Raw genomic sequence first — 23898 nt, forward strand, 5'->3', positions numbered from 1 at the left:
TCAAAACCAAACTGCAGAGAGATGGAACATCATCTGCAGAGCAACTTTCATTTACATTTTCTTTAAAAGATATGTATAAGGTAATAATACATTAATATGGCTCTGGAGTTTGGTTTTGAGATTGTTTTGTTTCTTTTCTTAAGAATAAACTGGGAGGTCTGCCATAGCAACTTAGATATATTTACGAAGTCCTAAACAAAAGTTAGCTGCTCAATAGCTGAAATGATCAGACTTGAATAGTGCTTGGGGTTTCATTAGTGATTTCTGCTGTGCAACAAATGGTCCTTGCAGTTGTAAATTCCATGTCTTTGTTCTGTTTCTCATCATATCTTATACCTCTCCTCATGTTCACTTACTAAAGAACTGTGCTCCCATTTTGCCTAAACTATTTTATTCTGTAGTCTGAGAAATGAAGGCAAAGAAATAAAATAGCCACCACACTGTTTTGACTTGCGATAGTTTAAAACCTGATTTCATTTCCTGCATGTAAATGTTCAACTTGTAAATCTCAGAGTGAGCCTCAGACATAATTACTGACTTTCTGTCACTTTAGGCATAAATAGATTCCAAATTGCTTAGGTGTAATTATGAAATATGCAGCGGCAGGACTGAATGCATTAAATGACAGCTGAAAACCTACAATGTTCATATTTCCTGTCAATGATTAAAGCATGACCCCTTTGCTAAATACTTTCCCTCCAAAAATTATGTTTGTACTGCATCTGAATTTTAAGATATTGAGACAGATCCTTTGCATACTTTTTTTTTTTTTTTTTGGAATAGCCTTATTCTTACAAATATACCTTTACATCGGTAAAGGTAAGGTCAAATGGATCAACTAGTTGTCAAATATTCAGGTGTCACAAAGACATATCCTTCTTAATTGAATATATCAGGACAATAAACACTAGCTGCACACTCAAATTTCCATACATTTAACTGTGTGGTTTACATTAAAAGTTTAGCATGCATCATAATTTTTATTAGGAAATAGATTCTTGGTAAAATAAGATACTTGGAAAAAAAACTTTAAAAATTTTACTCTTCAGTGCCTCACTTTGCTGAGGAAGAAATATCCACAGCAGCTGTGTAGACTTTTCCAACAGTGAGGGGCAGGAAAGACGTCAGCCATTGCTGCCCTGTGTGTTATTCAGTTGAGAGAAGTTTACGTCATAAATTAAACTATTCCGACAGCTAAATTATCGCATAAAGCCTAATAGTCCTCCTTTAAAGGATCTGTTCTGGAAATAAATGTTTATTGGAAATACATTTTGCTTGGGGATGACAGGATGAAGTTTTGAAAAATATGAGTTTTCCTGGTCTAACTTCTCTTTTAGCAAAGCAAGTGTTCAAAATACAGCTAAAGTCAAAGGAGACCTGCAGTGTATTCAAAGACAGGTCTTGATAAATAATAGCATTTAACCATGAATGTGATTAATATTTGTTTACAAAGGGGTTTATGGAGTTTTTCAAAAAGCCTTTAAAATGGGAATCAAGTTACGTCTTTATGGTGACCTTCTACTTCCGTAACTTTATCACAAGATAACACAACATAACAAGAGGTGCCATTTGGGACATAGCACTCGACCTGTAAGAAATATGTGCTTCTGCATGATGGTGCTTAAAAATGTGTAGAGCTTCCAACAACACATCCTGGTTTCCCTACTGAAATATTTGTCAGACCTTAACAGAACAACTGGCTCGCATAGGTGGTCTTATGAGAAAGGACTCTGTCCTTTCCCTGTACTTCTCTTGTAAATGTTGTATTTGGTCATTGAAAAGTTCCCATATCACATCCTTTCCCAACCAATGTCATAGTGAATTATGACAGTGTATATATATATATGTGTGTGTGTGTGTGTGTGTATGTGTGTGTGTATATATATATAGCTACATGTAACTGTATATAAAAATATATACTTTAAAAATGCTAGAAGGTGATAGCTATATGACAAGATTTATTTTTTTTAACAAGTGGAGGTAAATGTGAAAAGCCTGATTGTGAGAGAAGTATTTTCATACAGGGTAGCCTAAGGGACTGGAAATCGATGTCATGTGGAGCAGTGGAAGTGATGGTTTACAGACTCATCACCTCCAGATGCTTCTTTGTTTTGTGATTTTGGCCAATGCCACTGTGAGGTATCTGGGCACGTGTGTGCCTAACACTGAGTATCTTGTTACCTGCCATCCTCCACAGACAAGAACATCAGTACAGAGAAAAGGTCTAGCGCCTGGAATTTCCCCAGATAGCAGAAATCACTACCTGTTATGAAATAAAGTGAAGTATATCAGGCTTTAAACATCTAAGGGATGTTTTCTTTTTTTCCCTGGTGAAACTACTCAGGTAATGGAAAGAAGTGCTCTAAAAGGTACTTGTACTGTATCTAAGCTAGAGATCTGGATCTTCAGCTTTATTTTCCTGTACTATACTAACAGGATATCTGGTAGTTTGAAAGGGTAAAGCACCTGTGAACTGAAGTAGGCTATTGCAGTCTGTGAACTAGATCTTCTTTTATTGGCATTTCTCTGCGATTATAATGATGCTTAGAACTAGTATGTCACAAGTAACAGTTTCATCACACAATTGTGATATCATAAATGAGAATAATCCTTTCACAGTATCCTTTTTTTTTCATATTTTGGTATGTATGTATATATATATATATTTGGTAAGTATTTATATATATTTGGTAAGCATTTAAATACCATATAAAGGTATAATTAATTAGATGGAAAGAAAATTAGCCTGAGGTGATTTGTAATTTAGAAAATCATTTTCTCAAATGCTTCACTTAAAAACCACAGGTTAGAACCTTAACTGATGTAAACTGACACAGGTCTGCTGTCTTCAATGAAGTTAGGCCAATTTATGCCCCGTCTGCTACTACTGAAATCAATGTTTCACTCTGAATTTTTATATTAGATAATCAAACACAAGTTTTCTACCAGCAGTAGCATTGGTCCTTCAATTAGTGTGTTCTTTCAAAGTCATTCTCTTAGGAAAAAACTTTCTCTTCCATTACTATATACATATATAAAATACATAGAGGCAAAAAGATAGATGCATAAATGTATCAGAACAGGATGTCCATTACTCCGAAAATGCACTCTGGACCTCTTCTAATATGAAACAAAGAAAGGATAAAAAAGAGTGGAAAGTATATTTCAGCAAAACTTTATGACTTGAACCAAAGATTTTTAAAATACAGAGAGTCCGGAAAAAGCAAATATGTTACAGGTGGTAGCGTTATATAACTTCATATGCAATAACTTAATGTTTTATGTACATCATAAATCTGAACTAAATTTAAAGCTTCTTTATTGATTGAGAAATAACCTGCAAGTAAAGCGATCCCAGACCTTTTAAGTTCATGCAGTTAAAAATGAGTTTTAATCTGTTGGACAATGACAAGAAATTTGGAATTAGGAGACAATAAAAGAAGCAGGGTTAGTTCTTCAGACAGTGCCTACTGATTTACCTCTACTGAAGAAACCTGAACATATTCCTGCTGAGGATCTGGCTAATGATTTTGTACAGCTCTTGAAATGCCTGTCTCAGCATTAAAAAAAAAGAACAAAAAAAAAAGCACTATAGGGCATTCTCTACACCTCCACCTGTATAAAAGGGTTAAGTAAATGGAAATTCCTGTTCTTACCTTAACAGGACGGTTCCCTGCTGGTTCACTCAAACTACCCCAAAGGGAGCCCTGGGGAAAGGGAGCTGGGTTCCTTCCCCCTGCTCAGGCATGCACAGGCAGGTGCATTCCGCATCCTGTTGTGATTTTCTAGGGGGTTTAATGCACCTCTGTGTCTCCCTGCAGTTGGATTTGTTCCTTTCAAGCACAGATCTGACTTGCGTAATTTCGCAACTGTTAAGTACAACATTCCTACGCATCCAGCCCCGTTTCCTCAGAAGTCAGTGGGTGCAAAACATAGCTTTACTAATTACTTTCTTGTTTCGTCTGGTAGTTGGTTCCTTGTATTGTATTGCGTTATGAGGACAGAATGCCACATATTGCCTAACCCCGGATCCCCATCCCTGAAGTTTGTGTACGTGTCTGTGTTAAGTCATCTCTCCTAAACTCATGCACATACAATGGATGATATCAAGCTTTAAATTAGGTTCTCTTCAGGTATTTTCTGTGTATCCACAGGCTGCATTCTCTCTAAATATGTTCTTTCCTGCTTCCTCATGGCTTACGTGCTTAAAGTCTATTGAAACATTAACTTTATTCTTCTCTCTAAATACTGTGGTTATTCACTTACACATCTGGAATGGATTTAAGCGAAGATTAGTCTGCTTTACTCCTCAGACTGGGGTGTAATTCACAACATATTAGGTTGTATACATTTGCGCACATCATTTTTAATCAGATGCACAGCATGCCATTCATATCCTTTTAGCTTTTTATTATTATTTCTGATACTGTACTTCATCAGACTCAATTAGACCTGCCTAGTTTCATCACTAGAAATGGTTTTCTTCAGGTATGGAATGGGGCTGTGATACACTGCTTCATATCAAAGAGATATTCAACAGATATAACAATTCATATTCCCATTACTTTATGACAGTCACACAAAGTAATTTATTTCATTTCCCCAGTCATAAAAATTGTACCATATTCCAGCCTCCTGCAGCCTACTCCAATTGCTTCCAGAGTCTCTTCTATCACTTGCCGCTCTTTTCTTTAAATTTTACTTCTCCACCCTCTTCAGTTTGGCACACACAGATTTCCTCTCCACCATTGGATTCAGGCAGGTGGGTTACATTCAGAGTTCACATAAACAAGCAATATTTTTAGAGAGTAGGTACATTCCCTGACTATTGCCCTAATCAGTTCACATCTACCACTCTAAGTGCTTGAAAAATAAATAAGCAGATGGTGAAATCAGTTAATTTTCCACAAGTGTTGTGGCAGAAAAGGAATCTTCAGGAAATGTTTTAGACAGCAATTTTTAACTCAAAAAAAACCAACCGCTTACCTTTGGTTATACTTTTTACCTTTTTTAGTATGCTAGGGAGGTATAAACTCTACATGATACAGAAGCAATAGTTCTTTGACACGTCCAGTGCTGCTGTCTGACATGAGAACATAAACCATCTGGCTCTCACAGATGTAGTGTGCAGGGGTGCAGGGGTTAATATTGTATCCCTCTCATTCATGGTGTCTCTAATAGCTACAGTCAATCAAGCACCCTCCTCTTCCTCAGCTCCCAGAGGAGGTGCACATTTGAAATTCCTGACTAGGTACTATGGGAAAGGAAGGAGCAGGCTCCAGCTGAGGGACAGAGACAGGACAGATTATTTTTCATTGCAAATCTAATAAATTCATTTATTCATCTGATTTTCACCGTTGCAAGGGACAGACTCCAGACTGACTGTCAGATTTGTCAAACCCCAACAAGATGTGGGTACAGCTGCCTCCTGCCCTGCCTCACTTTCTCTCCACATGGGCAGACCTAGACTGAGAAGGCAGTAAACCCTCCTGCACAGCTGTCCAGAGGACACAGACACTTGTGCCACTGGGAGGGCAGGTGAAGATGATTTCACTCATAGCTTAAGTATGAAAAGGAAAACAAAAGCTAACGGTGCCCAAGGCAGTTCAGATAAACACACTCCTGAGTTCCCTCATTTGCAAAGATGAAACCAAGGATCATGAGAATGATTCAGGCACAAGGGGACTTACAAACTTACTGCATAAATGACCAAAAAGAAAAAAAAAAGGCAACAATTTAGATTTTGTTTATAGTTAGGGACTGCTAAAAAGAAGCTAAAACAAACATCCTCTTTCAGCTCCAAGGCCAAACACATCATTGATTCAAGACTTTAAAAATCCAGAATGTTAAACCAAGGTTGGATCTGGCCTCTCATCTCTGATCATCCTTTCTATAAATCCTTGACAAAGTGCGTGTTAGTTTTATGGTACAGCCATAAAACAGCCAAATGTAGAAGTAAATGACCTCATACCAGCTATCTCTCTGCAGATAGATTCCCTTGGCAGATAGCCAAGAATTGATTGACACACATCTTACGGAACTAGAGTTAATTAATATGTCTACCAATTCCCAAATGGATCTCAGGAAGCAGAGAATCTGTTTAATGCAGTAAGCAATGACATGCTGTGTGTGGTCAAGAGACAATCACTAATTGCCAAGAATGCATTGTAATAAAGCATTAAAGAATCTGAACAAAACCCTTTCCGCTCTGCAGCTCCTTTATCCCTTCAAAACCTTATGCTTAGAACATTTTAAAGACTTATGTTTCAAATATCAAAAGACATTTTTATAGGAAAAAATAGTTCCCAGACTATGAAGTCAACACTCAAAAGATCTGTTAATTTTTCTACAAGAAGAAATAGTCCTCACTTATTTAACAATGATGTCTTTATTTTCAAGGAAATCTGCAAACCTGAATTGCAAAAGCATAAGGTAACTTGAAAGAGCGGATTTTTTGAAGATCACGGAAGCTACAAGTAACATAATTATAGATTCACTGGTAAAACATATCCATAGATGCTGAAAACACCTTGAAAGTCTGCTAAGCTAAAACAGTTCATTGAGCAATGCTCAGGTAAGCCAGACAGAAAATACAGTGAAGTGGAATAATTTATATCACACAGTCATCTTAACAGGAAAATAAGAAATCAGATTTTCTGGGGAGAAAAAGTATTGAAGTGGATCACAGAGACATTCTAGTCAAATATTCAGCCAGGAAAACCAGCCTAATCCCACGGCTTCCTGTGAGTGATTCTGCCTTTTACCAGGGAAGACCATGTTTATCTATTTGGTTATGATGATCACTGACAAAACAGTACAAGACCTACTTCAATATTTCTGCAACACGAAGCAAAAATGAAGAAGCTACAGATTAAAGAAATGGAGGAAAAGAGAGAGTGATTTATTTTTCACAAAAAAATAAGGAAACAAAACCTAGGTCACATATGAAAAACTGTCAGTGTGTTAGGACAAATATGACACGGGGAATTTATGAATGTGTGACACTATTTTAATTCTCAGTTGGTAGAAAGCTGAGGTGATGCCAGACTGCACTGACTGGAAGGAAACTAAAGGACAGAGTTGGGCCCAGAAAAAAAATACTGGCTGAACTATCCCTCTTATATCTGGTATCTGTCCCAACTTAAAAAAAAGAAGAGAGTGATTTTAACTTCATGAGCCAGGTAGAATGGACTTCCTTATATTTATTTAAACCCCTGGTGGACAAGATGCTGGGTGGGGGAGAAAAGCAGAGATTCTGCTGTGATTTATCAATCAGCACATCAGCACCTGATTCAGGAGCAGGTCTTTCCAGATCCACCTCCCAAGCTACAGAAACCAGCAAGAGTGCATTTTGGCAGGAAGAGATCATGGTTAAACACCAATAAAGATTAAAAAGAGGAAAAAGAAAAATATTGTTTTAAGATAGTTTACCTCAGGATGGCTTCCAACTTCAATATAGGCGCAGACTGGATGAAAAGCCCCTGTTCCACAAGCATACAGGTGGGTTTGGTTGTAAGCCTTCAGCACCTTGATGAAATTAGCACATTCTCTCTGCAAAGAAAAGGGGAAAAAAATGTATTCACAGAGTTAATTCAGTGATTTTGACTAATGGGAGCTCTTCTGTCTTAAGGATGTATGGCTGAATGAACAGATTTGTAAAGTGTGATCATTTCATGCTGTTCATAAGATTGTTTACTGCTAAGCATTTAATAAATAGCTTGAGTTAATTTCTCATTTAAATATCTTTGGTTGCTATTTAATAAAGCATCCAACCCTGAAGAAAAGATTACAGAAAAAGAATTCCTAATTTTTGTTTCAGACATGCTTCATCTTTTTAATTTATGCTATTGCCATGTCTGTAAGACAAAACCCATTTATAGAAATGTGTCAGAATGAAATAATGAAGAAAAATGGACCAACTGTTTGCTTGTATTCAATTAAGTAACAATTAGAAGAAAAATGGGCCAGATGGAAGGAGTTGATGAAAAACAAACCATTGATACAGCATTTTTAACAATTATAGGAGTGCTGCCTCACCCCCACTGTTTGTCTTTAGAGCCAGTTTTACACATATGAATACTTATGTTAAACTTTAATGCAATAATTGAAAGCCCCTAGAATGCAAGCTTCGCAAGACATAGACTTTACTCTTTCTTCCTATGTAAATTATCCATCATGAGTTATTTTAATTCTCAACAAATAAAAGCTTAATAGCAACACTAACAGTCCCTAGTACAAACATTATCTGTTATCTGTTAACAAAACTGTCATTATTAATGTCTAATGGTATTAAAATGGATAGCCAAGATGTTGACTTTTTCCATTTGTTCAATATTTTCATTTCAATCAAGTCTAACGTTGAAAAGAAATATGTCAATGCCTGTGAGTCAATCTACTGATACAATGACAAATAACTCATTTCAAATAGGAGAGAAATGAGAACAATGCAATTGAATAAATATTTCCAGTAAAGTTTGTGTTTAAGATGAAGGAAATTTTTCTGTGCACATTTAATGACTTTTTTGGTACAGTGCTCAACTCTACCTTTCCAAGTGGACCAGGGCCCATGGAAACACCACCTGAGCTACCACCTCCACAGAAATCTCACTGACTAGCATCATCCCTCTCTGTAACTTCATTGCTAATTAAACCAGATACTCCCAAACAAAAAATAAAGGTGCTGCCAGGAAAATGCATGTGCAGTTTGAGGCATGCCTTAGGCCACCACAGGGAAAAGCAATGAACTTACACAGATGAAACACTGATTCCCTGCCTTACACAAAGGACTGTACCGGTATGAAATTGCTCTTACAATTTTACTGTATATTTGCATAACAGATAATGGCAGTGTATTAAAAAGAGCACCCAGAGAAAAGCATACAGAATCTTACTACATCCTTGAGTTACTACTGTAAACTTTTCAACTGAGATGGAAGAGAAAACATAGAGATAGTTAAAGTAAACCAACAGGAAATTGAAAGAAATAGAGATGGATGTTACTCTCAATTCTTTCCATTGTAACCTTTCTTAATAAAAACACACAATTTCTGGCCCATACTTTTTCTTCCCACATATAAAAGTATAAGCATGAACATACATTTACTGTATTTATGTTTATCCACAGACTGCTTTCCACTGTCGCAGTGGTAGAGTACTAAGCAAATACTTGGCATAAATAATCAAAAAAATGTTTCAATATTTTTATTAATGTTGTTGTCCTTTGCTCCTTTAAATAAAAGCATGTTAACAATTCAATGCCTGCAAGAGTAAAATGGACAAATACCCCAAATTCACATAACATTAAAAATTGACAAAATTGAAATAGATCCTTTCTTAAATTCTGATATTCTGTGTTTCAGATGGAGCATCTGACTTTGACTCTATGTAATTTAAAACTGACCCATGATGTGTACATTATTAAATAAATTAGAATTTTGTCACGTAGAGTTGTATCTCGACAAATATGACCACAATGCTGTTTCAGTGCTTTGCCTTCTCAGGTTTAATGTATCATGATTTTAAAAATGTCTTTGTGGTCTATTACTACCCTTTATTAAAGCTTTTAAAATTGTCTACATGAAGAATATGAAAAGTTAGAGGCTGGTGGCCACATATAAAATGCTGTTAGTAGATGGGCTGGACCCACAGCCACTGTGAATAAAAGAACTGTGCTGATTTCAAAAGAGCTGTTCTGATTTACAGCAGCACAACACCTGTGACTATACACACACTCAGAATCACATAATCACAGAATATTCTGAGTTGGAAGCGACCCACAAGAATCATGAAGTCCAATCCTTAAGGGAATGGCCCCTACAGGGATCAAGCCACAACCTTGACATTATTGACACCAGGTCTGACCAACTGAGACTGTTCAGCTGCTTATCTATAACACACAGCAAGAAGGTATTAGATAGCTAATACTTTAAAGGTGAGATGGAAAACCCTACTTAGATTAGGGACAGAGTCTTCTTTGATTTCTGTGGATGAAATTAAGAAAAAAAATTGTATCATCATAATTCACTGAATTATTCCAGATTAGCCTGGCGGGGAAGGGGGTTTAACCCTATCATAGCTGTATTTGCATGTCAAGTGTTTACGATTGATATTAGTGTAAATGAGTAAATATCAGTAAAGTGACTCTGGATTTCTAAAATATTTCCAAAAGCAGATTTAGCTTATTCATCCCTGCTTCTAATTCCTTGTACAACGTGTTTTTTACCATAGATGTCTGAGAAATACACAATCTAGTTAAACAATGGGGAAAGTAAATACCTACAGCAATAAACCTTTGACTATGGTGAATAAATTTATATAACATTTAAAGTTCCTAGTCCAGTTCAGACTGCTCTTACAGCTTCCCTCTGTTTTATAGCTGCATAAAGGAACCATTAAGGTCTATTCAGTAAATTCTCATACACCTCTCTAGCAGATTAGGTTTCTTTATATATTTTACATGGTAGTAAAAAAATAAATAAAGAGGGGTATTAAACCCCAATAAATGACATCAAAGTAAAGTTACAGTTCTGATTTAAGCCCTTGTCAACTCAGGAAGTTCAAAGTGAACTTTTTTCTGCCCTGCCTGGGAGACAGTGCTATTCTCCCTGGAACAATAGCAACAGGCACACTGATTTCCATCTCAGATTTCTTCCTTTGTCTAATTGTGCTCAAGTACAGCTGCACAGATACAACATCATGTGTGAAAATCTTGTACCTGGTTGTTTGATATTCTGAACTCGGCAAGAATTTCCTTTGGGATGATGAATACTAGGTTTTCCTGGTTTGTGTGGCTCTGGGACAAAAAAGCTTTCCACAAATCTGTAATAAACCAACTTTAACAGCTTTGAATGATTTGCTCGGACTCTAAATCACAGCACATGTGTATGACAAAGAAGATATTCCAATCATGGAAAGTGTGTGTGCATTGAATGCAATTTGTGTCTGCCACTCTATAAGACTTGTGTGACTGACTCCCAATTCCAGTCCGTTTCCCCGCTCCTGCCCTCACAGCACAATTCCTTCAATGGCATTCAGGCACCATCAGTTGTGAAACCTGGCAGGCAGCTCTGCTGGTCCCGACACTGGTGGCTACGTCAACTTGACTACAAAGCGATTCTCCAACCCCCTTGGCTGGAGGCCTGGAATGACTTGGGTGTCTCCAACTGGGCTTGTCCCACTTGGCAGCAGTGTCTCCCCCTGCCAGACCCCCAGGCTAGCACTATATTGTTAGTGTGAAGGTCTGTGCCAGCAGGACGAGGCATTTCACTATATGATCTCAGAGTGTAAGGCACTGGAAGGGAAACAAAGACAACAAAAGGCATGTAGTATCTCAGAAAATACGGCAGATAGGAGAAAGTATCCACTGCAGGAAGAGGAGGTAACCCAGAGCCAGAAGCTGTAAGGAACAAATTGTCAGGAAATTTAAACACTGTGTCTGAGTGTGAATTGAGCCTCCCCATGCTTTTGTATCCATTTTCACTTTCCCCAAGAAAGGGATGTTGTTGAAGGGGACACATTCTGGACATACCCATACCATTTGTATATTACTCTTTGTCAAGTGAAATAGATGAAGGAAGAAAACTAGACTTTTAAAAACTAGTTTCCAGGTAGAAATAAAGGGTGTTGTGGGAGTTTAAATACTTTTAGCTGAATAATGTGAATGAAAACGAATGAAAGCTTTGAAAAGTATTACATGGATCGGTTATGAAAATAAACCTTAAAGAAGACAAGCACTGGGATCATCATAGTGAATCATTGTAAATTCTTGCACCTAATTATCTTGTTCATTATAACGGGTAGCTTAATACTAGGAACCTTTTTCTTCTCTATATAAAGCTAAACACTAGTTTATGCCCTAGAACTTGAGTTTATACATACATACACACATACATACAGCAGAAAGCGTAAGTGGTTGTATGTATGTACCTCAGAATGACTGAGATAGATATTCAAAGGGACAAATAGGTACATCACATGGGAGTTACTGCAGTCCTCAGAATACCCATTCATTGTTCTTGCCTACCCCTGGAGAGAATTAGTCTTCATTTATATTTCAATAAATGCTTTAACATTTCCCCAAGAGCTGTAGGTTCCACCTTTAGTCTTGAACAGAAGTGCCTCTATCTTAAAACCCAAGCAGCCAAATCCCTACATCACATCTGAGACCTTTTAGCACAGCCTGCATGTCTTCCTCTCTCTGTCCTGACAGAGGGAACTTCCTTAGATAGCTACTTTATTATGTTTTCACAATATAACTGCTGGATCTGTCTCTGCAAACAGTTGTGATGGCATGATTGCCAACATCCTCCAAAGCATGGCCAAAGAAATGGTGATATGTGTAGCAGCTGAAGTGTTCACCCCAAACCTGGGGCCTAATCAAATTTGCTTCTCTGTTTGAAGGAAAATAGACTGTAAACTTCACCAAAGCTCAAGCAGCTCCTACAGGCTTTCCTGGGGTTAATATGGCATATAAGTGCACAAGGGCATTATATGCCCTGAAGCCATTCTACCTTGTGTCTAGGAGTTAAAGATATATGTGGCCACAAGGAAGAAACGCCCCAGATTTTCACTGGGCATTCCTGAGTGAGAAAAAGGTTTTAACTCACCTTTTAAAAGGTGCATTAAAGGTGTTTATGCTTGCTCTAAACTTGACTGAGGAGGTTGGGGTGTTCAGATCCTCCACACTGATGATTTATTGAAATGAAAGTGGCTAAAACAGTACTAAGGTAACACATCGTACTGTGGTAACGCAGCCAAAGCCCCAACTCCACTGCAAATTCTGCCATGCTAAACTCCTACTTGTAGAACAAGTTGAGAAATTATTAGACTGCCACTTACATTCAGAGTGTGAATTAAAGTCAAAAAGGTCCTGTGAGTCTGGACAGATTTCTTAACTCTAACTTTTAATTCCAAATATTATATACTAACTATAAGGGCAGAGGGCCTGTCTTAAAGAGAAGATAGAGTGTTAATTAAGTTTTCTAGAAGGGCACCCACTATATGAAGATCAATATATCTGACTTACAAACCAAACATGCACATTTATTTTTTAAGAGTTTTCTAATATTTATATATCAAGTTGATAAAAGGGCTTATGCAGAGAGAGATTAACCTGAAAAAATAAATCACAAAGAAAATGTCTGCAACCAAAAGCATAAGAGTCAAATGCAGAAAGATTGAAAAACAAACACTACAGATATGTAACACTGATTAGGCTGTGTTATGCAGACTTTTCCCGGACAGTTACAAAAATAAAGCCCATCCATCTGTCAAAACATCTGCTCCGCGTATGAAAATTAAAACAGAATTTAGGTGTTTTTTATGAGTTTCCAGTAATTCTCTCTCCTCCAGAAGCCTGGAACTTACGTCCTTCGATCTGAATTACTAATGCAGCAAATAGTTTTTAATGATATCTTTTTAAGTGGAAATTAAAGGGTAAGTCCCCATGACCAACTAATATCCAGATTTTTCTCCTTATTTTAAGAAAGTGGTTTCAATTTTTTAACCAACACTGATATCCATACTGCTTCTCAGATATTATAGTAAATGCAAATGGTCAGATTACGCAGGGCAATAAGTAGAAGGCTAAATGATCCTTTACAGTATCATTAGCTTCAACAGTTTTCTGCTGATTTAATCCAGATAAGGATCAGATCCAGTAATATATTCTTCCTTTATTTCAGCCTTTCCACATAGCCAAGTGATTAAAATATCATGAGATTTTGTCTAAACTGGATGGACAAGGGGATTTAAAACTATCATCTAACAGCTGGACAAGCAAAATAAATATGTGTTTTGTCTTTTAAATCAAAATGGATGGACAGCTTTCACATAAAGTCCCATGCATGAGGTTAATTAATATGTTTACTTTTTTTTCCCTTCATCTGTCCAATTAGTTGAATTCTCAAGTGACGAGGTCAGGGATATCCACGGAGAGTAAGTAATCTCTGATATTACTGCTGTCATTCAAATTTATCACACTGCTGAAAGATGTTCCAGAATTACCAGGGAGCTTTTTAACTTCTCTCTTTTGCTGGGGGGCTACTGCTGGCTGCCATCAGTTCAGCTGGTATTGGTATCTTTTTCAGCATGCAGCAGCATTGTTTCAAGGAAAATATTTCTGGAGTGTTAGTGCAATAAATATATGTGTGACTGCAATGTACACAGATGATGGATTCTCAGCTAGACCCGGCAAATACTCTAGCATGTCAGTAAGCATGGGCGAGGAAGTCTCTTCAGGGTCAACTCTGCATGGTGTGTGCTTTCACAGCTCTTGTTGTTTGGGAGCAAGATTTTGTAAAATGCAGTAACATTATTTAAAAACTATTGCCGTGTCTCTCTTTTTATTACAGTAACATTTAGAAAAATATTGGTCCAAAAATACAGTCTGCTTAAACAGGCCCAGAATAAGCAGGGAACAAAGCCAATTATTTGGGTCCTGTTAAAATGCAATGGTCTTTTAAAATTTTATTTTATTGGAGTAAGCTGGTTGGTAACAGTACTGCAAAGCTATTGTGTTAACACTGGCAGTAAAGAGAAAGTCCCCGAGTTCTGGGAGCTGTGTGCAGGCTGTAATGGGTGGGGAAATCCTGCCTGGCACCTGTACTCCATCAGATAACCTTCCAGCTGAACCTGTATAGGCAGGTGCATGATTTTAGAGCAGGGGAGGCCAGCTGGCATGAAAACATTTGCAATATGTGATTTATTACTGTGTACCCTTGAAGCTGGGATCAATATCATCATTTACATCCCTGTTTTGTCATTACTGTACCTTGCAATTAGCAGGATCAATGTTTTATACTCTTATCCTCCTAAAAAGAGCCAGTCTGCAGTGCTGACTGAAGCAAGTTGAGCAGCTGAAGTATTGCAGTCTGTGTTACAGAAAGGAGTTTCTATTAACTTATTTCTTGGGAGTTACATCCCCATTTGTCAAAGCCTTAATAAGCAGTGTGCATTTCATCACACACATACAAATCCAATACAAACCAAGAATATGTCTAGGTAAAAAAACCGCCTAGTCCTTTTTATAAATCCATGTTATTTTGAGGACTGGACTTTAACTGTACTTGTCTTCCCACCTCAGAGCTTTGAAAGAGTTGACAGATCCCCAGATTCAGCGACCCTTATGCTGAGTTGTGCAGGACTTTATATTGTACTGTGATCTGGGGGACCCAGCTCCTCTGGAGATGTCAGTAATGACTCTACTCTTAGGCATGGTGACCACTGCCGACATTGCACAGGCACTAATGTTTAATTTCATATCTAGATTTTCCTCTGCTGACAAGATGTGCCCTGAGAAATTTCAGACTGATGAGGGTTGATAAGACATTTTTGGTTGCATAGTACAGTTTACTGTACTTCCAGTTATCTTTCCAATTAAGTTCTGCCTGTTAGCTGCCTGATTTTTTGATATGACAAGAGTTCTTGAGAATATTTAAAATGTATAATTTACTCAAGTTGCAGGATGTCTGCATGAATTCAAACCATTAAAGCATCAAGACAAGAAAAAAGAAGCCAAGAAAGCAGATAATTAAAAAAAGCAGATATATCCTGATTCCTTCAAGCCACAAAACTGCAAGCCATATTAGCAAACAGTTGTACTGTCAGCACACTTGCACAGCAGATGGAAAGCTTCTCTGGTTCCTCCTTTGTGCTAGTGAGGGCAAAACACAAAATGTCTCTTTGCCTGTCTACTTATTCACTTGCAAATCTGGGTCATTACTGGTATTTGGTCATTTGGCCCAGGGTTTACCACTAAGGCTAAGTAGGGAGGCAGCTAAGCTAGGTGGGATACTCCTTAGGGCTTGTCTTGAAAACAATCTTAAGCCAGAAGCCATTAAAAGAAGTCATTAGAAGCCATGCTTTGAAGACGCCTCCCTTGACACACCAGACCTCTAAATCTTCCTCTTTAGCACTGATCATGTGACCTAGTGATCTCAGGAAGCAAAATTTTCTCCAATCTTTTCTTGCATTTGGTATGTTCCAATTACAAGACATGTTTCAGGTCCTGAAACCTTCATTCAGAAGATGCATATAACAAATGTTCCGGACCTGTGAAAAGCTAGAGGGATGCCAAGAAAAGGCTGCAGCACAATATACCTGATTCAATGATCATGACACATTTTTGTACCTCTGGTTAATGCATAGTTAACAAGACAAACCAAAGTCTTCTGTGGATGCAGTCCAGCAAACAAGTGGGTTTTCCAGGTTTAGCAGGCATAGCACGACCATTGTACATTAAACCTTTCCATGAGTGCTGCTAGCAAGCTTCCTTTAGTTTGAATTGTTATGCTCTGCAGTAGTATGCACTTCCCATAGCAAAGAATAAATTTATTTAAGGAACAGAAGAGCATTTAATAAATAACTCAAAATATTGGGAAGCCTTGAGGTCAAGCAGAAGCCAGTTCTTTTCTGACTGTAACTTTAAAGCAAAAATCTCTTTTGTTCTATAGTGTAAACCAGTCCCACAATATGAGCACAGCTTTATTAGCAAAGAAATGAACACTAGGGTTCGGTTTCAGCTCAGGCAGTCTCATCAAGCCCAGCAGCAATTTAAGTTGCAACCACAGCCTAGATCTAAGGAGTCTCTCTCATCTATCTCTTCCATCTGGGTGGAGTAATCACCTGTCTGTTGGAGAAATCAGATTACACTCCCGCCTTTCCGAATAGGATCAACACCTGTTAATTGGGTGGAGTGTTTCAGACAAACGGGTTGTCAAGCCTGTTACAGGCACATAACACACTTAGACTCCATATCAGTCAGCTTGCCTTTATTCAGAATATTACAGGCATATCCTCTAATGACTTCCACTCACAGCCACCTAAGACAAGCATACTCAAAACTTCTCTGTTGAAAGTGAACATAAAACCATGAAGTGTTGAAAGGAAGTAAAAGACTGTGACATCTATAAGGGACAGTTGCTTAGCAGTATGTGTGTCTGTAAATAAACGTACACTGTAAGCTACTCTATGAGGTTACATGTGTCTTACTGTGGGATGCTGGAATTTTGTGTGGGGATATTAAACTGTTTTGGCACCACAGAGAGATGCTGAACAGAGAAACCTTACGTGACAGAAGCTTAAAATTCCCACTCAGTAAAAATTTGGCACCAAAGTGAAATTGTTGAAATGTGAGCTTGTTGAGCAGTTTGGGGTTTTTTTGTTATCTTTTTGTTGGTTGGACTTCTTTTTTTAATATATTCATGATATATGCATAAAGTCTAAATTTTTTGGAAAATGTTAATCAGAAGGGAATTACCTAAGGGAGTAAGAGATAAATAGATCATTTAATCCAACAAAGATTACATCATTTAATGAGAAAAAAAGCAAACAAACAAACAAACAAAACGAAACACAAAAGCAAGAGAAAAATATATAAATTCTCCCTTTATTTACTGTTCTTATTTTTCTTATTCCATCATCTTCAGAATACAAGACTTTTTCAACACTGAAAAGGGCTTTTCCTCTGTTGACATGAAGATGTGGAAACTGAACAAAGCATTAGCTTTGAGATAGGAAATAATTGCATATTATTTCCTAGGTTATTTTAAGAACTTTCCCTTTAGTTCTCTTAGTTATTACAATAGAAAAAAGACAATATTTTAGACTTGTGTGCAGCAGGGAGGAATTTAGTAGACCTATTTTTGGTGTATGTAAGTAATGAGTCTACATAAAAAATTAGTTGTGGACTAATTTAATGGTGACATAGTGACCACATCTTGAGTATAGAGAAACTGTGGTATATGATCTTTCAAAGCAGACACAAACAAAACCAACCCAAAAAAATCCTCAAAAACCAAAAAAACACCAAAAAAACCCCAACCAAACAAAAAAAAAAACAAAAAATGAAATAAACAATCAACCAAACAAAAAACCCAGTCTGTTTGCTAAAATACAAAGAATGTGAATCAAATTCAGAAAAAAAAAAATAGAAAAATAAAAAAAAAGATGTGACTGGCAGCAAAGGGAAGGCTTTTCTTTGACTTCATGAACTTCAGACTGAAGCCCTGAAAGAAAACAGGGACTAAACATATCGATCATTTCTACCAGTCATCCAGTTAATGTGTTTGTCTGGAAAGAAATGTATGAAGAATAAATTTGCTCTGTCCATCTTAGGGTGCAGTAAATCATAACATGGAATTACCCTACAACATTTTGAAATAGCAATAGCTGGAAACTCAGACATAAATAATTCTCAGACTTGCCAAGGCCAAACAAGGGCTCATGAGGAACATCTATTGATAGAAAATTAAACCCCATAATTTGGGGAACGATTTTTCCTTCATTTCTCCTTTACTTTGCCTTTTCTGACTTTGTGAATTTGTATTTCAAAAGCAACAAAGAAAACATTTCTGCAAGACTGCATTAAATCTGCTGAATATTAAATTTCCTTCAGAAGCAAATTTCTATAGTCACACCTATAAACAGAAAAATAAGCCCAAAATTGGAAAATTAGCTTTCTCCTTGATCTATATCAATTTGTTCCCCATACTGAAAGACTTAAATGACTCCCCATGATACATAAATGGGTAAAATATGAAAATCTGAACAACTGCCAAGTTAATTCTTCCTCTGTATAAGGACACAAGTTATTACCTTACAGCATCTGATTTGCCTTGGTCAGTACATAAAAAGAAATATATGCAAATGCCTAAATGAACACAAGCTGTAGGATCAGCATCTGCAATAAGCCATAAATGAGGCTTTATTCTGGTGGGTGTGTTGTGGGGGTCCATCCAAGAACTGGAGCTGGCACAAACAAAAGTTTCTGGGTGGAATAGTCTGTTAGAGAGCTGCACAGGACTTTGAAAGACTCCAGTGCCCAAAACCTCTTTTTTACCAAGCCCAGTTCAGCTCTGAGTGCAGTGGCTGTAGGTTTTGAGGGGATTCCCCTCCCATCCGTCTTCCTCTTTTGTTTGTAGTTTATGCAAAGCAGTTTTACAAAGCAGCAGTATTAAAGCAGCACTACTTATAAAATTCTCACTCTCTCATCTCCAAGTATTGCTTTAGCAGGAAATTGTGTCCACATTAGAGAAAATGGACAAGACTAAGGAGTGAGCAGCCCTCAAGCTAAAAAACAAAGCATACTAACTGGGACAATTGATAGAGTCAGAAAGGATATGCAGTGGCACTGTTTATCTGACAAATATCAAAAAAAATCACATTTCTTCTTGTAGTAGGTCATATTGAGAGTAAATTCTGTCCCTAACGTTATGGGAGGTCTGTTGCTTTGGATTTTTACTTATTTTACCCCTTCCTGCTCCCAGGAGACATTCACCTTTCCCTTTTGCCCAGAGTGGATGGGGGTCCTGGATCTTTAGGCTCTGTTAAAGAATTTTACTGCTGTGCTGGAGACAGGAAGCCAGAAATGAAACAGGGATGGCGACGAAGGTTGGTGGTAGAAAAGCTGGAAATCTGGCTGTAGATGTCCTCCAAAGGAACAGCCCTTACAGAAAGGAATGAAATACTCTTTGGCACACCCAAAGGGCCAGAGGCAATTTGATCAGAAAAATTGTGCCTTTCAGATGAATTTAGAAACAGGCTTTCTAGGTCCAGCCAGCATTATATATTTAATTTTCAGATTCTGTCTTCAGATCTTTGTTTACAATAACAGATGAAAAGAATTACTTTTACTTTCTGCCTCCATGTTCTTCTATTTTCCCTAAGGCAACTACAGTAATAAAATGAGTTAAAGGGAACAGTGCTCATTTATTGCCAACTTTGTTTTTCCAAAGTATCACCAGATATGGCTGAGGGACACTTGCTGAGTTACACACAACTTTTTCTTTTCTAGTTTTTGGTTTTATTTTTCTTTTTTTTCTTTTTTCTTCTTTCTTTCCAAATTAAATCATTACACACTGAGGGATCCATAAGCCTATGGTCTAGTAACACCAGCGGTAGTGGATCAAGGGTTGGACTTGATGATCTCAGAGGTCCTTTCCGACCCGGCTGACTCTATGATTCTATGATTCTACAGATCCATCCCCTCCCTTCCTATAATTTAGGGAGGGTCTGGAAAAGTTTAAAGGAAGCATAAACTGAGATAGCATATGAACATTTTGGCTTTATGTATTATCATAACAAATGAGATGATGAATTAAATTACAGTCATGTTTTTACACCTGCATGAACAATAAACTCAGTAAGTAGGTGCCAGCCACACTTGAATGCAAAGAAGCATGCACAGAATATGGCTATGTGTAAACAGTCTTGCTTCTTCTTCACTGGAAATAGCTTTTTGATCTAAAGTGATTCCAAATTACCATCAAGAGGACCATCAAGTATTAAAAAATCAATCACAATTGAAGTCAGGTAAAAGTTAATAACTAGATAAAATTTAATGGCAATTAAATAGCCCAAGCAGATGCCTATCTCCTATAAATTATAATACAGTCAGTGCTTACCCACTCACAACTGTGCTGATACACTTTAGCTGTGTAGACAAAAGTGTAACTCCGTATGGACCTGTATGTACGTAACTGTGTATGTTCATGTGACAGAGCATATACAGAAGCTTGCTGGTACCAAGTACTTGGCACTCTTTGCATCTGTTTGTACATCAATGTATATTTGTCACCAGAAACAGCCAGGGAGAAGCCGACATCATACAGCATGAAAAGTGCATATAAATGTCTATCATCATGCAGCTTGTCCTGTGCGGCTTTATTAAAGTAGCCATTGAAATGTTAAAGATTTATACATTTCAAGGCCAGAAGGGACCATTTAAACAATTTAATTTGAGCTGGAATCTTTAAAAGTGGCTAAATAAACTCAATAGTCAAATCACACTTGAAAATAACATCCTAAGGTGCCCTTCAGAAACACACCTTTTAAGCTTTCAAGTCATAGAAATCTATCATACCCTCTAAAAGGGATTTCTCTGATTAACTATGTAACGTGAACTACTGCTATGGTGCCTCAGTCAAATCTAGTGCAGAGATGTATCAACTGAACAGCAGTCAAAATTTTTAAAACAATGGTAAATTAACAGTTTAAGGACTAAATGAGGTTTCCAGTCAGGAACCTATTCCTGCCATATCCCTACCTGCAAAACTAACTGGTGTTTCTGGTAACTTTTGTAAATCACCCAGGCTTTGCTTTGCTGGTTTATGATATCCCAAGAATGTCAGACTGGAACTGTAGCCACTTTTTTTTTTTTTTTTTTAGTTACCTATTATTCAACCCACATGTAATGCAGAGGTTGCCATGTGTTTTTGCAGGGTCCCAGATGACTGTCAGATTTTTAAACAAAAATATTGAGGCTCACTGGTGAGAAGTATGACTAGCAGCATGACTGTTCTGTAAGTTTAGTATAAAAGCTGAGAATTATTCTGTAGAGACTTTGTCGTCTTTGATCATTATCAAGGTCTGGCCAGGAACCATGAGAAATATTCACAGGACTTACAGAAACCAGAATAGATCAAATAAAACATTGAAGTCCAAAATAGCAAGAAATCCTCACAGAATTGCTCATTTAGTTGAATTACGTAAGCAAATATCTTATTTATTATTTATAGTCTTTAATTTTTCATGAACAACGTTACTTTGGTGCTTGTGATACTCTATACTGAGGAAATGGAAATATATTGTAATACTAAGTACTTACATGGGAGAGTAATTATGATTTTATTGGAAAAAATCTGTATTTTGTGGGAAAGTGTAGCAGTTAACCTCTGTCAGAGAAGTCCTGCTGTAAGTAGGTATTGCATAGCTGGGGGGGAGTCTTCCAGCATCTCTTCTCAGCTTACTCATATGAAAAAAAGATCCAAAGCATACTTTAAAAGCTTTATCTATCTATACTGTGAGTGAAGTTTAAGTAATTAACATATACTAAGCCCTCTAAGAAACAGAAATGACTGCTTAAGTAACAAAGGGGTAGCAGGAGAGCGGGAACAGGCACCGTTGGCTGCTCTCCTCAAATCCCGCATGGACTGTCCTGAGCCACAAACCTGCTGTGCCTGGACTGGCATGACTGACAGCGTCAGGATAAGGAATCCCTCTGAAGGAGTGAAAACGATGGTAAATTACCCCTTATAATTATGAGAGGAAATCTCTGAGGTCATAGCTGAGGTTAGCAGTGGGGCAGGGCCAGGGTTACACTTGTGCTGCAGCTGCTGCAGTGCACCTGGCCCATTAGTGGGGACTTGCATTTTCAGCACTGACTTACCCTGGAGATCAATAATTAAAAGTTGTTTTTTTTAAAAAAGACCTCAATGTAGAAGTATAGACTGTCATGTGGAAAGTTTTGAACCATCATAAGTGAAGAGCATATAGTATCTCAGAAGTGGTACGTGCTGAAAGTAGTATTAAATCAAGCATGGTTTGTATGTCATTGTATTTGTCCTCTATTTCTCCTATTCCCACTAATGAGAGTCTGTTGAGTTATTTTTATGGCCTTTATATTTCACACTCCCAAGGTACCGACAATGGCTTTAAGGAATAAATAAGGGGGGAATAATAAGTTTGTTAAATGATCTGTAATCTTTATCTGTAATTACAGCTAAAGCAGTTGCATTAAATATGTTGCTTGTAATGCACTGTTTTATGGCAAGAACAAGTAGCTGTGAATATTTAAAGATGATGTTCTGAACACACCAAGATATGTATTCCCTCTTTCTAGCTGCCTACTGAAACTGGACCCACATTACATATGACCTACACGTTTATTTTATTTTAATTTCTCACCTACTCTTGTAGAGAACTCTAAAATTAAAAAAAAAAAAAGGAAAGCAAAGCCAGCACCAACAAGCCTACATGTGAAAAATGTTTCTGAAAACAAATTAGCAGATTCTAGCAACATTTTGCTGTATTGTTGTTACTCTCAGTTTGGGCTGCACTGAGTGCTGAGTTCTGTGCTCCTGTTCTGCCCACCAGCTCATGGCAGTGCTGCTTCTAATGCACAGGATCATAGCAGGCAGTTCATGTGCCAGGGGCACACACTGCACTGCTGTGTGGTATGGGCTTCATTTTCTGCTCGTGATCAGCAGGTGTAGCTGTCCTAATATCACAGAAAGCAAAGGAATCAAGGTGAACAGAAGTTAGAGTATAAACAGTCCTCTCAAGCTTAGCACAGTCAGAGGATGGGGACCTGAACTTCCCAGCTTACTCCAGAACATGTGTCTCTACGATTTTCAACAACTGCATTAGAATCAGCATGGTCCAATGTACAAAGCATTCTCTTACTACTGTGAATTTCTGAAAATAATTATTCAAAATAAAAGAGTATACTTTCACTTTAGGCATTGAATCTCCTATTAATTTTCTAGGTTTTTACCCCAGCTATTAAAAAATCTACTTAATGTAATGTCATGATACTTCATTTAAGATCAAGCAGCAAGGCTAGTTAATTTGCTCACATATTTAACACTAGCCTTTTTTTTTTAACCTTGAATATTAGATATTCTAGGCTTCACCTTGTAAAGGACTCCTGAAAATTATTTGTGAACATGAATTAATTTAAATGTATTATTTTTATGTAATGAGATAGCCTAAGTATCTGGCACTTCAGCTGTCCCTTCACATATATAGCTTAGCCCATATTTCCTAGTTTTCACCTAATCCACCTCTACTGTTCCCAAATGGCTTTTTTATGAAGACAACTGTCCTCTATGGCCTAGGTAAAGACTGATGAAACTATTTTTATTATGACCTAGGAAATTATTCAAATGGAGCTCTCCAGAGGCATATGGTTGGCATTATGAATATTTTACAGAATCATCTCTGAAAATCAGGCCAATAGCATATCCACACGGGGCCAAGTTCCACTCTCACTTATACCTTGGCAACCACAATGATTTCCCATTTGGCTTTGCTATGCAAGTATTTGTTTGGCTTATTGCAGCCATGTATTTTTTAGCTGCTTTCCCCCTTCTTCAGCCCTTTCCTCCTATTTCCCATTCT

The 23898-nt window shown here is 37.4% G+C and overlaps 1 protein-coding gene across 2 annotated transcripts in view; it reads right to left on the bottom strand.

The window, feature by feature from the left end:
- SEMA3A (semaphorin 3A) overlaps window positions 1-23898 on the bottom strand; it is a 235475-nt gene that overhangs the window by 88793 nt on the left and 122784 nt on the right. For both annotated transcript variants that reach the window (XM_027679479.1, XM_027679480.1), the window contains one exon: window positions 7432-7551. In XM_027679479.1, the coding sequence (XP_027535280.1) occupies window positions 7432-7551 (120 nt within the window). The remainder of the gene's footprint in view (window positions 1-7431; window positions 7552-23898) is intronic.

This window comes from Neopelma chrysocephalum, unplaced genomic scaffold (genome assembly GCF_003984885.1).
Source record: "Neopelma chrysocephalum unplaced genomic scaffold, ASM398488v2 Primary Assembly neopelma1_45, whole genome shotgun sequence".
Lineage (NCBI taxonomy): Eukaryota > Metazoa > Chordata > Aves > Passeriformes > Pipridae > Neopelma > Neopelma chrysocephalum.